This window comes from Coffea arabica, chromosome 6e (assembly GCF_036785885.1).
Source record: "Coffea arabica cultivar ET-39 chromosome 6e, Coffea Arabica ET-39 HiFi, whole genome shotgun sequence".
NCBI classification, from domain to species: domain Eukaryota; kingdom Viridiplantae; phylum Streptophyta; class Magnoliopsida; order Gentianales; family Rubiaceae; genus Coffea; species Coffea arabica.
The window spans coordinates 18,618,579-18,632,961 of record NC_092321.1 but is presented as its reverse complement, the minus strand read 5'-3'; the positions used below and the strand labels follow the sequence as shown (position 1 = coordinate 18,632,961).

Genomic DNA, 14,383 nt, shown 5'->3' with positions numbered 1-14,383 from the left:
TTTAAATTATAAATTTTGCACACTTTGACTTTCACCCAAACTTGTTAGCATTTACAAATATAAAATATCAGTATAGTAAAGATTTACACTTTACTTTTATCCTAAAACATTAAGTTAATAGCTTGACCAAGTCTATCGGTCTTATGTATCTAGTATAGATTATTAAGACAAGATTGGTGTTCAATAGCCTTGTTGGAGGTTGCATCAATGCCCAAGAATTTGCTTTAATGTGCCCATTTTGCTGGGAGATGAAATTCGGGAAGCATACGGTTAGAATCCACAAAAACACATAATGTGATGCTAACTATTTATCCCGCAAATTAAATATTGGGTGTGGACAACAATCTATTTATTCTTTTTACGCACGTTTGTCAATATCTTTTCTATTATTTTTTTTATATTATGTATGTATATCATCAAAAAGTACTATTCTAAATAATAATAAAATTAAAGCCCCATTTACAAGATCCCATGAGATGGAGTCTTTTTTTTTTTTTTTCCCCTTTCAAATACAATGAAGGGTTCTAAGGCATCTCCATTTTTTTTCTTGTTAGTGAGAGGAGTGACTCCCTTTTACCTTACCATCTAATCCAATTCCTCCCCCCTTCTCCCTTTTCCAACATCCATTCTCAGGTCTCTAAACTATGGGAGATAAAAAAATCTTTAATTTTTTTAATTTCACCATTCCCTTGCTGAAAGACCAATAAAAAAAAGAAGGCAAGATAAGAGCACCGTACAAAACTCAAAAGGAGATTAGTATCCAATACGAAATTGAAATAAGTCCAACCCAATTAGTCCTTTATAATTGTTAGTGACAATTTCCCACCCCCCTCCCCCCTAACACACACACACACACGCACAACCCATTCTAATGTGTCTAAGCTATGGGAAATAAAATAAAAATTTAACTTCTTAAATTTCACCGTCTTCTTACTAAAAGATTTTTAAAAAAAAGTCAAATAAGAGCACCATACAAAAGTATTCAATATGAAATCGAGTGCGGCCTTTATAATTGTTAATGGCAATTTCAGCAGCTCTATATTCCCAACAGCCCAACTCTTACAAACGTGCAAGCCCAGAGTGCCCCAAAGGTATAAATACCTCGCCTATGTCTCCCCTTCCATGCCTAGGACATATATAGCGTGAAATTAAAACTATGATTCAATATTGAAGTGAAGATGGAGACCAAGATTTCGCAATGGTTGGATTCTGTCACCTCCTTTTTCAACCCTGGACAGCACCTTCCCAAGTGCAATCGGGACATTATCCTTGTAAAGATCCAAGTTTTTTGCACCCTTTTTTTTCCCTGTTAAAATTTTGGCATTAATTTCCGACTTCTCTTGGTTGTATCCATATTTTTCTAAACTTTTTAAGCCTTGCATGATTGAGTATCTTAGAAACTTGACGTGGGTTTCTAGAATTTCTTCAATTCTCTAGAGTTTTGTGATTCTATAATTCTTTCATAAGTCTATTTGGTTGTTGTGGGAAAAAAATGGTAGAAATCCTTTTTTGTAGATTATGTTCGTAATCTAGCCTTTGGATTTCTAGGTACGTCTGGAAACATGGAAAAAAGAGGTATTTTTTTTTTTTTTAAAGTAGCAATCGAAGCAATCATCCATAATCTGAATTGATAGTTTGCAGTCTATCTTTTTTTATTTATTTATTTCTTGGATAAATGTTCATGTAAGATTAAAAGGTGCTTTGAAACGTGTTATGTAATTTTTCAGAAAATAATAGCCATTCAAACGTAAATGAGAAAAATATATGTGCATGTAGCAATGTACGCCTATAATCTACCAAAAAAAAAAAAAAGAAGCAATGTAGGCCTATTCGTGATGCTTTTAGAAGTTGTACTAGGATAAGTTTTGGAAGTTGATAGTTTCCAGAGCAATGTCATTGCATAAAATACAACCCTTTGCCACAAAAGTTGATCTATTAGGGAGTTGTGGAAGCAGGATTCTTTCAAGAGGTGTTGTGAAGGTCTTTACGGGTTGATTGATGGCTATGTTAGACAGTGGGGAAAATGTCATATAAAATTGTGTGGAAAAATGCAAATTATGTTAGTTTTGCAGATTGTTATTTGAGAAATTCACAATAATTTGGATTTTAAAGGATTACCAGATTTCTTATGTTCTATTTTTGGTTGATTCTTTTTCAGAATGGAGTAAAAAAAATGACAGTATGCACCGGTCAAAGATATGCACATCATATTGTCCAAAAACCTTCCTTTTGGATAACTTGGAAGATTTTGGTGTTTTTGATTTAGAAGGGGAGAGTGCACTGTGGAATGTCTCTGAAGCTCATATTAAGTGCCTTCATGTAGGAATTGCTTTCTGAGTAGTGTATTAGTAACATATGCTGCTATATGTGCATAACTTACATTTAGTATCTTATCCATTGGTGTTAGCCTTAAGTTTCTTTTATTCATCCGCAGGGCTGTGAGAAAGAAGTGGCAGAGGTAGAAAATAGTGGTACTGATGAACACAAGAGTGAAAGCATTATGCGATTGTCATGGGCTCTTGTTCATTCTACACAGTTGGAAGATGTGCAGCGAGGGATTGCTATGCTCGAAGGTGATTTCTCAATACACCAAACATCTACTTTTATGTCGAAAATCAGATTTTACATTCTCAATTCTCACCTGTCAATGTCCAAGTACTCTGAAATCTCTTTTTATATTTGTTCAACGTCAAAATCTGGTTTTTTGCATAATTTGTGTCCCTTTATTTCCCTAATCACTATAGCTTACTGGATATTTTCAACATCTTGCAAATAATTGTCATTTCATTGTGTTGCTTTGTTACTTATATGCATGTTCAGTCACATTCAACTTATACAAGGAAGCAGAGAAAACCACTTTATGCCTTATATTTTGATCCGTGTTTAGTTCTCATACCTCCTCTTCTTCTCATTATTATTGTTTTTAAACTCTTTGGCCAAAAAAAAATTTCCTAATCATTGACCATCTGTGCCCTCCGTGCATGAGTAACTACATGCATTATTTGTTTATGGTTGTTCAATGACACTTGTCCCACTGGAATGTAGATGTTTGTTATCTAGAGAAGTAATCATGTCACTAAGAGTTTTTTTTCCTTTTTTTTAAATAATACTGCATGTCATAAGCATATGCCATGTCGTATTAAGGAATTATGTCATTGCATGTGTTAGAGTTCGCTGAGTTTCACAAGTAGAAGAATTAAAATTTTACATCAATTTTATTGTAGTACTTGTTACTTACATAGAATGGTAAGTTTTGCTATACTATGAAAAATACTGTTTTGAGAGTGTGTGACCTTTGTAGAAAGCTGGAAGGAGAGAACTGCAATTGGAGTTTTGGCATTTAAATTCGATTTAAACATGAGTTGCAAACTACTCTCACTACTAAAGACTGACTATTGTTTGTGTGCAGCTTCTCTCTCTGGAACCAATAGTCCATCGCAGAAGAGTGAAAAGCTTTACCTTCTATCTGTTGGTTGTTATAGAAGTGGTGAGTAGTCAAGGAGCCTGCAGCTTGTAGAGAAATGTTTGGAGGTTAGTTTTCTGCTCCCATTAGTGAAATTGCTCATAGTTTAACGTGACTATTACTTGTCAAAAGAAAGAAATTGTTGAACATTTTGGTTGCGTTCAAGAGTGGTGCTTTTATCCCCTTGGTTTTGTCTTTGTTTGCTAGATTAAACCTGATTGGAGGCAGGCTTTGTACCTTGAGAAGACAGTCATAGAACAAATTACAAAAGGTGATAGCCATATTGCTTTGAATCCTCAGGATTTTTTGTTCGAGTAGAGCAATACATGAAATAAAAGTTTAACTTTATGGTGCAGATGGTGTCATTGGAATTGGCATTTCAGTTACTACTGTGGGACTTATAGCTGGAGGAATTATAACTGCATTAGCTAGCAGAAAATCGTGATGACGGATTGTTGTCTTAAGAGTAATTTCCCTGATATGCGGTTTACAATCTTCCCGGATATGCGATTTACAATCTTCGAAGATGATGCATTTTAACCCTGCTAACTATGAATTGATGGCCTGTCGATTACTTTTAGTCGAAGTTAAGACATTGTATGTATATATATATATATGTCAATGGATTTCATTTGGTACCTCCGGACCAAAACATACTTTCTCAAACTATCCAATTAGGCTTAGTCTTCTAGTCATCAATCCGTTGATTACATCAAGTAGTGTGCAGTTTTGACTATCAGCCATTCAATAAGTTAGGTGTAATCTTCTTCTTCTTTTCATTTTTTACCTCTTATGTATCTTAATTCACCATTAGCTTTGTCTACTTATCTGATATAAAACTTATTATAATGAACAGGATAGCCAATTATGGAACTTTAGGCAAGTATAAGACGAACTTTTCTGAATTGACAAGTGCGGAATTTGGTAAATTTGAGATTTTCTTGACAGGATAGCATTATTTGGACAATGTATTCTAAACCTCTTTTCAGATTCGATGGATGTTTATTAACTTCAATTAATTTTCCCAGCAAGTAAATAAATGTTTGTCAAGAGAACATAGGTGGCTTACCTGGCTATTAAATGACTTTTTTTGAGAAATAATCACTCTAAAAGCTATGTACTTATTAGCTGGTGGCTTGATATCTGACACAGAACTCAAATCTGTAGGAAATGGAAACTTTCATCCATACGAAGCTGCAAAACCTTCACTTGCTCCCGTTCCCAACTTTTCCAATCCTTAGGTTAATACGAAAAGTAGCAATCTTTTTGGGATTGCCATCTTCATGCCAAGCACGAGTGAAGTCTTGAACAAAGTCATCATGCAAGAGTTCAACTCCGGTATCTTTTGCAGCTTGGTAATGTGCCCATGACTTTATGAATGCGAAACAGTCATCTAAATCCATCAACCATTCCATTTTGAATTCGAGTGGTCCAGTGTGGTCGAGTCCATCGACTGGCTGAAAGGGGAAGTCAATGGTTCTATACTTGTCGTGTAGGAAAAATCTGGCTCGTGGATCTAAGTAAGGATCACTATCATCATACAGTTTCTGGAGAAGAGCATTAGCGGCGCTAGCGTTGATCTCTGCCTTAGTATAGGACCATGCTGCAATTACTCCGTCAGGCTCTTTTAGTATCCACTTCACTTGCTGGTAGAAATTTGGAAGATCAAACCAATGCATGGCTGTAGCACTTGTCACTAAATCAACACTTGATTCTGCTGAGACCGTTTGCTCAAGCTCGGAAATAGACATCTCAGGAGGGGTGCATTGATATGTAATGTTGGGAAGCTTGACTGCAAATTCCAGTTGCTTTGGGCTCGTGTCTGTGGCTACCACGTTCTTGTATATCCCAGCCAACTGACAAAAGTCAGTAGTGATAAATCAGCAAAGCACAATTCGAGAAAATCTGTCCTGAAAAAGAAGAAATGCAGAGTTGAATTTTGGTTTAGAGATGCTTACAGTTCTCGCAGCCTGGCCACTGCCCGTGCCTACATCCCAAGCAAGGTCATGGCACGGTGTCTTGGATGCTATGAACTGGAACAGTTTCTCTGGGTAAGTTGGCCTGCTTATCATACGATTCTGCCATCTCTGATCTGCCTATGAGACTGAATGGGTGGGTATGTATGTTCACCAGTTCCGAGAGGAGGTACTTGGTCTACTTAATTTGTTCTCCCAAATATGGGGAAAATACCGGTTTTCATCCCCAAACTTTGGGCACAAGGCACATTTCGTCCCTCATCTTTCGGGCATGACACATTTGGTGTCTGAATTAACAATTTTTGATCAAATGTCATCCTCAAACGGCAATTTAGCCAACCTTTAACGGAACCGTTAAGTAAATGTGGCTATCCAAAGCAAATCAGGTGGAAAATGACGTTGTTTTCACTTCCCCTTTTTCTTTCACTTCAACAACTTCCTCTGCAAATTTTCAAGACTAAGCTCCTACTACAAATTTCTCGGAGAGTAAACCCCATCTTCTAATTATAAATATATAATTATAATTATATAATACATATAAATATTACTTATACTAATATTTTATATAATTATAATGTATATTAGGTATTAAATTTAATCATTATATAACATTATATTCATAATAATAAATATAATTATAATTATATAATTTATTAATATTATATACACATATATATATATTATAAGGGATAATTTCAGAAACCTCCCCTGAATTAGCTTATGGAAAAATGGGAAAATGGATAATTTATGGAGGAAAGCCATAAAGAGCTAGTGTTTTATTGGAGAACAGGTTTATTTTTATTTTATCCAATAAATAAATTTGTTTATGAAAAAATGGGCACTCTATTCTTATAATAGAGGAAAGCCATAAAGAACTGGCGTTTTATTGAAAAACGGGTTTATTTTTATTTTATCTGATAAATAATTTTGTTTATGGAAAAATGGGTACTCTGTTCTTATAATGGAGGTAAGTCCTAAAGAGCTAGTCTTTACAGAAACTGACCGCGATTTGATTTATGAAATTATCCAAAAAAAAATAGAATGAATTTGTTTATTTAATTAAATAATTATTATATATATTTATATAATGCATTATATAATTATACTAATATATTATTAGGGTATATACCCTAATAACTATAATATATTTAGGGTAATAACTATAATAACTATACCCTAATACCCTAATAACTATAATATATTTATATATATATTTATAAATACATATTATATGTGCATATATTTATAATATATATGTGTATATAGTAATAATATATTATATAATTATAATTATATTTATTATTATAAATATACTAATATATACTAAAAATTATAATTAATATATAATATACTTCATAATCATATAATATATTAGTATAATTAATATTTATATATATTATATAGTTATAATAATATATTTTATAATAATATTAGTATAATTATATAATGTATTATATAAATATATGTTATAATTATTTAATTAAATAAACAAATTCATTCAAAAAAAATTTTGGGATAATTTCATAAACCAAATCGCAGTCACTTTCTGTAAAGTATCCCTTTCTCAGAAAAGACCACCTCTTTATGGCTTTCCTCCATTATAAGAACAGAGTACTCATTTTTCCATAAACAAATTTATTTATCGGATAAAATAAAAATAAATCCATTTTTCAATAAAACACCAGCTCTTTATGGCTTTCCTCTATTATAAGAATAGAGTACCCATTTTTTCATAAACAAATTTATTTATCGAATAAAATAAAAGTAAACCCGTTCTCCAATAAAACACTAGCTCTTTATGGCTTTCCTCCATAAATTATCCATTTTTCCATAAGCTAATTCAGGGGAGGTTTCTGAAATTATCCCTTATAATATATATGTGTATATAATATTAATAAATTATGTAATTATATTTATATTTATTATTATGAATATAATGTTATATAATGATTAAATTTAATATCTAATATACATTATAATTATATAAAATATTAGTATAAGTAATATTTATATGTATTATATAATTATAATTATATATTTATAATTGGAAGAGGGAGTTTACTCTTGGAGAAATTTGCAGTAGGAGCTTAGTATTGGAAATTTGCAAAGGAAGTTGTTGAAGTGAAAGAAAAAGGGAAAGTGAAGACAACGTCATTTTCCACCTGATTTTGCTTCGGATAGCCACATTTACTTAACGGTTCCGTTAAAGGTTGGCTAGATTGCCGTCTGAGGATGACATTTGGTCAAAAATTGTTAATTCAGACACCAAATGTGTCATGCCCGAAAAATGAGGGACGAAATGTGTCTTGTGCCCAAAGTTTGGGGATGAAAACTGGTATTTTCCCCCCAAATATGTTAGAGAACTTTAAGCTTGCAAGCAACTCCTTTTAATAAAAATACAGTATCTTCGGGTGACCTACAGTTCACATTAATGCTTGAGTTTAGTTAGCCTAAAATAAAAGAACTTTAAGATTGCAAGCAATGGTTTCTGCAGTGTACTAGAAGTAAATTGGCATGGGTCCATCGAAAGAAGTTCAATGGATCCTGGCATTTTGTGGTCATCATTGTCCCGAATAAATGTAAAGCAGTCAAAAAGTAGTACAAGCAGGAAGCGAAGTTTTCTTCTGCAACCTTGTTAGAATTTGGCAGCTAACAAGATTCTGTCTTGACCTGCATCATAGCTGACGACATTTTCAATTACGAATTTCTTGCTTACTCTTTCATCCAATTTGATGTAGCTGATTACTTATCTCTCTTCTATCTCTTACAAGTTGACTTCTTTTCTTTTTAATCAAGAGTCCTGTTATTGTAATAGTGATCTATCATGGTAATGCTAATGAATATATATTTACATATTGGTGTAGATTATCTCACTTGCATCAATCTAACCTTTTTTTTTTGGTATCAATGTAACCATAAATAAAGTAATGATCTCACCAGATATTAATAGCTGAAAGAGCATAGAAGGGACAGTAAAGAAAAGTTTGCACAGCCTACATATAATACTATGAGCATTCAGGAAAAGAAGATTCTATAGTCCATATTAATACTAATTGCCAACTCTCCCAATCTTCAGATAGGTTGGAAAAGAAACAACCTTTTCTGGTTTGCCATCTTCATTCCATGCAGCAGTGAAATCCTTAACCAAATCATCAGTCAAGAGTTCCACTCCCTTTTCTTTTGCAGTTTGGTAAGCTGACAATGACCTTATATATGTGAAGTAGCCATCCAAATCCATCAGAGTCTCTGACTTAAATTTGAATGGTCCAGTGTGATCAAGTCCATCCACAGGCTGAAATGGGAAATCAATGGTCTCATATCTATTGTCTACCAGCTTAATTGGTGCTTCCCAATAGGGCTGAGCATCACCATAGTATCCTTTCTGCATGAGAGGATCGATATTTTGGTTAACTTCTGCCACAGTATAGCACTCTGCAGCAATTACTCCATTGGGTTTTTCAGTATCCATTTTACTTGCTTGTAGAACTCTGGGAGATCAAACCAATGCATTGCTTGAGCGAGGATCGATTTTTTGGTTAACTTCTGCCACAGTATAGCACCATGCAGCAATTACTCCATTGGGTTTTTTCAGTATCCATTTTACTAGCTTGTAGAACTCTGGGAGATCAAACCAATGCATTGCTTGAGCAATGGTCACTAAATAACACTGGATCCCGATCCAATTTTTCTTCAAGTTCTGCTGTGGATATTTTGGAAGAAGTACATTCATATCAACATTTGGTACCTTGGCTGCGAATTCTAGCTGCTCTGGACTAGTGTCTGTCCCTATGACATTCTTGAATGTCCTTGCCAACTGAAAAGATAAAATGACAAAAGAAAAACAACAATTATATTGATTAGAGCGATAAGCTGATGACACGACAATTAATTCTTTAATATTTTCTTCATTTTGTACATGTTATGAATGTAAAAACATGTTTTTTTTTTTTTTGTGTTACTCGCGTGGATTTAAGAATTACACTTGATATGCATGAACCTACAGCAAGTGCAAACAATGCTGTTCAAGATACTTGTCCAAAAAAACAGCTGGAGACATTTTTGAGACATGCGTCCCATAGTCTTGCCACCACTCCATTACCTTTCTGTCATCCAATAAGTTATAATGCATAGAAACTGAATAAGGGTATTGCTGAAACTTAGACTAAAATCATTTGAAATTTTGGCATTATTGAAAATAAGTGTGAGATACGAAGTGTGACAAATATTTCAGGACGGAGGGAGTACTTGATATGGTGCATAGTGTCGTTACTTTGTTATCAGCATTTTTGGGCTTCTGTGGACTGAGCGGTTTGAGCTCTATGCTTCCTGTCCAATGATCGGGGATTTGATTCCTATCTTTGTTATGTTTGCAAGTATTATCGCAATTTGACAGGACAGCCTCCAACAGGCTGTTAGGTTTGCAAATATTACCGCAATTTAACAGGACAGCCTGCAACAGACAGGTGCAGTTCCCAATTTAATGTCTTATCCAAAACTTGCATTGTTTTGATAATATAACACGATTTCCTCTTCTCCCAAGACCCCTACTTGGAAGGGAATATGATTAAAAAAAGAAGGAAATCACAACTCGCGATTTAATGTCTTCTCCAAAACTTGTATTGTTTTGAATTTCTTCTCAATTTGAGTTAGCCGTCAATTTACAAGGTCGGGGTTCCAAATCCCATTAATAGTGGGAAGGTTTACTTTGCTCGAGTTTTTTTGCTAAAACAAGACTCTTTCTAAAAAAATATTTTTAATATGATTCACTTTCAAATTTTATTTTCATAACGATATTATTGTTGCCATCTAAGTATTCTAATTGTCACGTGGGATAAAAAGAATGAAAAGTTTCAATTTAATCTATAGTTTTCAACGTGAACTACAAATTTAAATTTTTTTTTATTAGAGAGGCATAAGAAGATTGCATAAATTTGATAATTTCCTGATAATGATTCAAAACAAATTCTACATAATGATATGGCCTTGTCGTTCCTCGTCGGGTCACCATACCAGGAAGTGAGGAAGGAGGCAAAAGACAAACTAGCCTATACTAAAGAGGCATTCGGGGGAGCGACTAGTCGCTTCTGGTGAAGCTTGTAGAAGGCCGGCTGAAAAGGTCTTGAAACAGAGATTCCACCTCAACTAGAATAAACCGTAGCTAAGATTCTGGTACTGACTCAACATCTGATCTGAGAGTAAGGCAGATTAATCGGCCAATGACTATGGGAAGTAGGTACTAGCAGAGACAGAGGTCGAAGTGAGACAAGGAAGGGAAGTTTTCATCTCAGCAGATTAAAGCGAAGATCTTTCATAAGGAGAGCGAGGAAAACAACCTGCCTTCCCGGAAAGCATGAGCATAAAGATTCTAGCGTTCGTTCAGAGACTTCCATCCGGCTGCATATTTTATTAACTTCAGCTCTAATAAGTTTCCCAGCAAATTAATATATGTAAAGTTTGACAAAGAATATAGGTCTCTTAACTGGCTATGAATTCACCTTCTTACAATAATTATTGGGAATTAAACCTACATAATGTAATTATGAGCTAGTGGCTTTGATGTTTGATACAGAACTCAATCGGTAGGAAATGAGAAGTTTCATCTAAACGAACCTGCAAAGCCTTCACTTGTTCTAGTTCCCAACTTTTCCAACCTTTAGGCTGATATGAAAAGTAGCAACTTTCTTGGGATTGGCATCTTCATGCCAAGCACGGGTGAAGTCCTGAACTACATCATCACTCAAGAGTTCAACTCCTGCATCTTTTGCAGTTTGGTACGGTGACCATGACTTTATGAATGTGAAGCAGTCATCTAAATCCATCAAGCGTTCCGTTTTGAATTCAAATGGTCCAGTGTGCTCAAGCCCATCAACTGGCTGAAATGGGAAATCAATGGTTCTATACCTGTCATGTACGAAATATCTGGCTCGTGGATCATAGTAAGGATCACAATTATCGTATAGTATTTGGAGAAGAGTGTTAGCACTGGCAGCGTTGATCTCCGCCTTAGCGTAGGACCATGCTGCAATTACTCCATCCGGCTTTTTTAGTATCCATTTCACTTGCTGGTAGAAAGTTGGAAGATCAAACCAGTGCATAGCTGCAGCACTTGTCACTAAATCAACACTTGATTCTGCCGAGACATTTTGCTCAAGCTCAGCAATAGACATCTTAGGAGGGGTACATTGATATCTAATGTTGGGAAGCTTGAGTGCAAATTCCAGTTGCTTTGGGCTCGTGTCTGTGGCTACCACGTTCTTGTATATCCCAGCCAACTGACAAAAGTCAGTAGTGATTAATCAGTAAAGCACAGTTCAACAAAAACTGTTCCAAAGAAAAATTTAGGGTCGTCTCTGGTTTAAAGATGCTTACAGTTCTTGCAGCCTGGCCACTGCCGGTGCCTACGTCCCAAGCGAGGTCATGGCACGGTGTCTTGGATGCAATGAACTGGAACAGCTCCTCTGGGTAAGTTGGCCGGCTTTCCGAGTACTGTTTAGCCTGCTCATTAAACAATTCTGCCATCTCTGATCTGCCTATGAGACTGAATGTGACTTTATAGTTCTTTGAGGTACTTGGTCTACTTAATTTGTTTTCCCAAAGATGTTGAGAACTTTATCCCTGCAAGCAGCTCCTTTCAATAATAATATGATAAATTCGGATGATCTACCTTTCATTGATGTGAGACTTTGATTAGCCTAAACAAATAAACTTTCATTTGTCCACAACGAAAGGAGACAGCAGACAGGGAATGTGATTGAAGATACTTACAAGACAGAATGGTATAACCAATTTGAGTTGGCATGTGATGACCAACTTTAGTGATAAACGATTCCAAATCCCCTAGTGTTGTGAAGAAAGATCACTATCTTCTGCTTTTTCCAGGAAGGGAAATAGTTTTTTTTTTACTTTTTTACTTTTTAATATTGGATCCAGGTAAATCTAGGAATGAAAATGTTCAAGGTCTTGAGTGAATCCAGAGTAATCTAATCTATGATTTTATTAAGGCTTAGTTTGGGAATTTATGAAGGAGGAGAAAAGAAAAGAAAAGATAACTTAGGAAACAAAGGAAAAGAAGGGAAAATATGCATATTTCGTTTGGGAGTTCAACGAAAGAAAAGAAAAGAAACATCTTTCTCTTATTTGAGAGTTGGAGAAATGTGGAAAGAATGGATTTTATGAGAATACAACTTTACTTATTTGCCCTTTCAATTTTTAAATCAAAGTCCAAAGATTAGCTTTCTTGTTCCAATATTTAGGTAAGACAAATTTCTAAAACAATTGCATATGCATTCCCACAAGGTGAATAATAAAACAAATTTCTTGCTAGACGTTGATTCTCTTGCATGCATGTAAATCGCCTCAAGTCCTTGTAGTATCTTTTAGGTATTCTTGACATATGATTTTGATGTTGACTGGAAATGCCATTATACATGTTTCAGCTAGTGTTTTTGCTAAGCTGAAACTCACTCCTCACCTTATTTTTTTTCCTCTAATTCTTTCCTTAATTAATTTCCTTTTATCATATGCTTTTGGGCTTTTTTTTTCATACTTGTGAGGGGGAGGGGAGATGGGAGAGGGAAAATGCTTTGAGCAGCTTTCAAGACATGTAACTTTCTGATTACATCCATTTCTTGCCTTCTTTGCATTAACTTGTTCTTCTTTTTTTTTTTTTTTTTTTTTTTGCAACTGGAACTATTTGCCCATTTTTACTCAAGTGTTAAATTTCAGCTCGTTATTGGTACTTGTCATTTACATTTGCGTGTTATTATCAGCATTGGTACCTTCATGTACTGATCAGTTTAAATACAACAGAACACTTTTAACAACAAAAGACATCAAAAAAATAATACTTCTAGTATCATCATCTTTTTAATCATTTCAAAGAAAGATGCATTGTTACAATAAAAAGTGGCTAACATATTGTTTATGGACTCTAGAATGATCATTTTACAATTGGAAGCTTACATAGGCAAATAAACAAACAGATTGTATGCATTCAAATTTCATATTCATTTATCACCACTGAAGCTTACATGTACCATAACCATGCAATATATAATCACAAGTCAATAATATAAAAATCAAGAGTTCATTGACAAGAATTTTATGACTGAAAATGAATAAAAAATTTAGAATATAAACAATAACAATCTACACAAAAGATGCTTTTACCACAATTCTCTAGAGAAGACTGAGCATAGAAAGAAAGAAGAGATTGAGTAAAAAAAAATACCTTTTGTTATTGAATTGTGAGTGAAGAACGGAAGAAAGCCAAGTGAATTCAACTAGTTGGAAGTATTGAAAGTATAGGATTGAGAAAGCTTTGCACATCGGTGCTTTTACAAATCAACTTTAGGATATATTGGAAATAATGAATTTTTGTATCAGCTTTTAAAGGATAAAATTGTCATATTAAAAATATTTTTTGGTGCCCAACAAGTTTCCATCCTTTTCTTCCCAATTTTGGGCAGAAAAATTTTCACCAATTAGAGGGACTTTTATCCGTTCATTTCGCTTCTCACTCCCAAAATGAAATGATAAGACTTTCTCTCAGGATACTTTCTTTTCTGTCCTTTTCTCCCCATCCAAATGAAGCCTTAGTATATGACGAAAAGGACAAGGTTGAGCAATTTGCATTGAAACGGAAAAATGTTGATCAAATTGTTTCCCAGTACGCCATCCTGCAAATATGCATGAGTACAGAGATCTGAACCTGAGGAATAAGTCATTGGTTGGACTTCTGAGTTTTGGCCTCACTTCAATAGCCTGTGAAAAGCAACAAACAAGAAAAAATGGACTGCGATGTGCTGTTAGACAAAGACTAGTCAACTGCGGCCTCTCTGGTAGATATAAACCAAAAGATACTTTTTTTTTTTTTTTTACGGAAACGATAGATGTCATTTTATAAATAAAACTAACTTTACAATATCTGAGCAATGGCTCAAGC

The 14,383-nt window shown here is 34.4% G+C and overlaps 3 protein-coding genes and 1 pseudogene across 3 annotated transcripts; 1 reads left to right on the top strand and 3 right to left on the bottom strand.

The window, feature by feature from the left end:
- The first annotated feature begins 1,178 nt into the window (after positions 1-1,178).
- LOC113695221 (mitochondrial fission 1 protein A-like) lies at positions 1,179-3,908 on the top strand (annotated as a pseudogene).
- Positions 3,909-4,494: 586 nt separating this feature from the next.
- On the bottom strand, positions 4,495-5,632 carry LOC113694637 (uncharacterized). Its single transcript, XM_027213483.2, has 2 exons — positions 5,422-5,632; positions 4,495-5,319 (listed from the first exon to the last, which is right to left on the bottom strand). Exons 1-2 carry the CDS (start codon positions 5,533-5,535, stop codon positions 4,669-4,671), a joined length of 765 nt encoding a protein of 254 aa, XP_027069284.1. The 5' UTR covers positions 5,536-5,632; the 3' UTR covers positions 4,495-4,668.
- Positions 5,633-8,488: 2,856 nt separating this feature from the next.
- Positions 8,489-10,829, bottom strand: LOC113696507 (uncharacterized). The gene is made up of 4 exons (XM_027215912.2): positions 10,773-10,829; positions 9,710-9,889; positions 8,942-9,253; positions 8,489-8,821 (listed from the first exon to the last, which is right to left on the bottom strand). Exons 1-4 carry the CDS (start codon positions 10,827-10,829, stop codon positions 8,489-8,491), a joined length of 882 nt encoding a protein of 293 aa, XP_027071713.1.
- On the bottom strand, positions 10,811-14,267 carry LOC113694979 (uncharacterized). Its single transcript, XM_027213922.2, has 3 exons — positions 13,670-14,267; positions 11,809-12,054; positions 10,811-11,711 (listed from the first exon to the last, which is right to left on the bottom strand). Exons 2-3 carry the CDS (start codon positions 11,956-11,958, stop codon positions 11,070-11,072), a joined length of 792 nt encoding a protein of 263 aa, XP_027069723.1. The 5' UTR covers positions 11,959-12,054; positions 13,670-14,267; the 3' UTR covers positions 10,811-11,069.
- Between the last annotated feature and the right edge of the window lie 116 nt (positions 14,268-14,383).

Excerpts from the sequence above, each read along its gene's own strand:
- LOC113696507 (XM_027215912.2), bottom strand. The coding sequence starts at position 10,829 with ATGGAAGTCTCTGAACGAACGCTAGAATCTTTATGCTCATGCTTTCCG. Across the intron at positions 9,254-9,709 it reads CCAAAAATGCTGATAACAAA|TTGGCAAGGACATTCAAGAA; the intron begins GTAACGACACTA and ends TTATCTTTTCAG. Across the intron at positions 8,822-8,941 it reads CTCGCTCAAGCAATGCATTG|AAAGGATACTATGGTGATGC; the intron begins GTTTGATCTCCC and ends CCTCTCATGCAG.
- LOC113694979 (XM_027213922.2), bottom strand. The coding sequence starts at position 11,958 with ATGGCAGAATTGTTTAATGAGCAGGCTAAACAGTACTCGGAAAGCCGG. Across the intron at positions 11,712-11,808 it reads GTGGCCAGGCTGCAAGAACT|TTGGCTGGGATATACAAGAA; the intron begins GTAAGCATCTTT and ends GACTTTTGTCAG.
- LOC113694637 (XM_027213483.2), bottom strand. The coding sequence starts at position 5,535 with ATGATAAGCAGGCCAACTTACCCAGAGAAACTGTTCCAGTTCATAGCA. Across the intron at positions 5,320-5,421 it reads GTGGCCAGGCTGCGAGAACT|TTGGCTGGGATATACAAGAA; the intron begins GTAAGCATCTCT and ends GACTTTTGTCAG.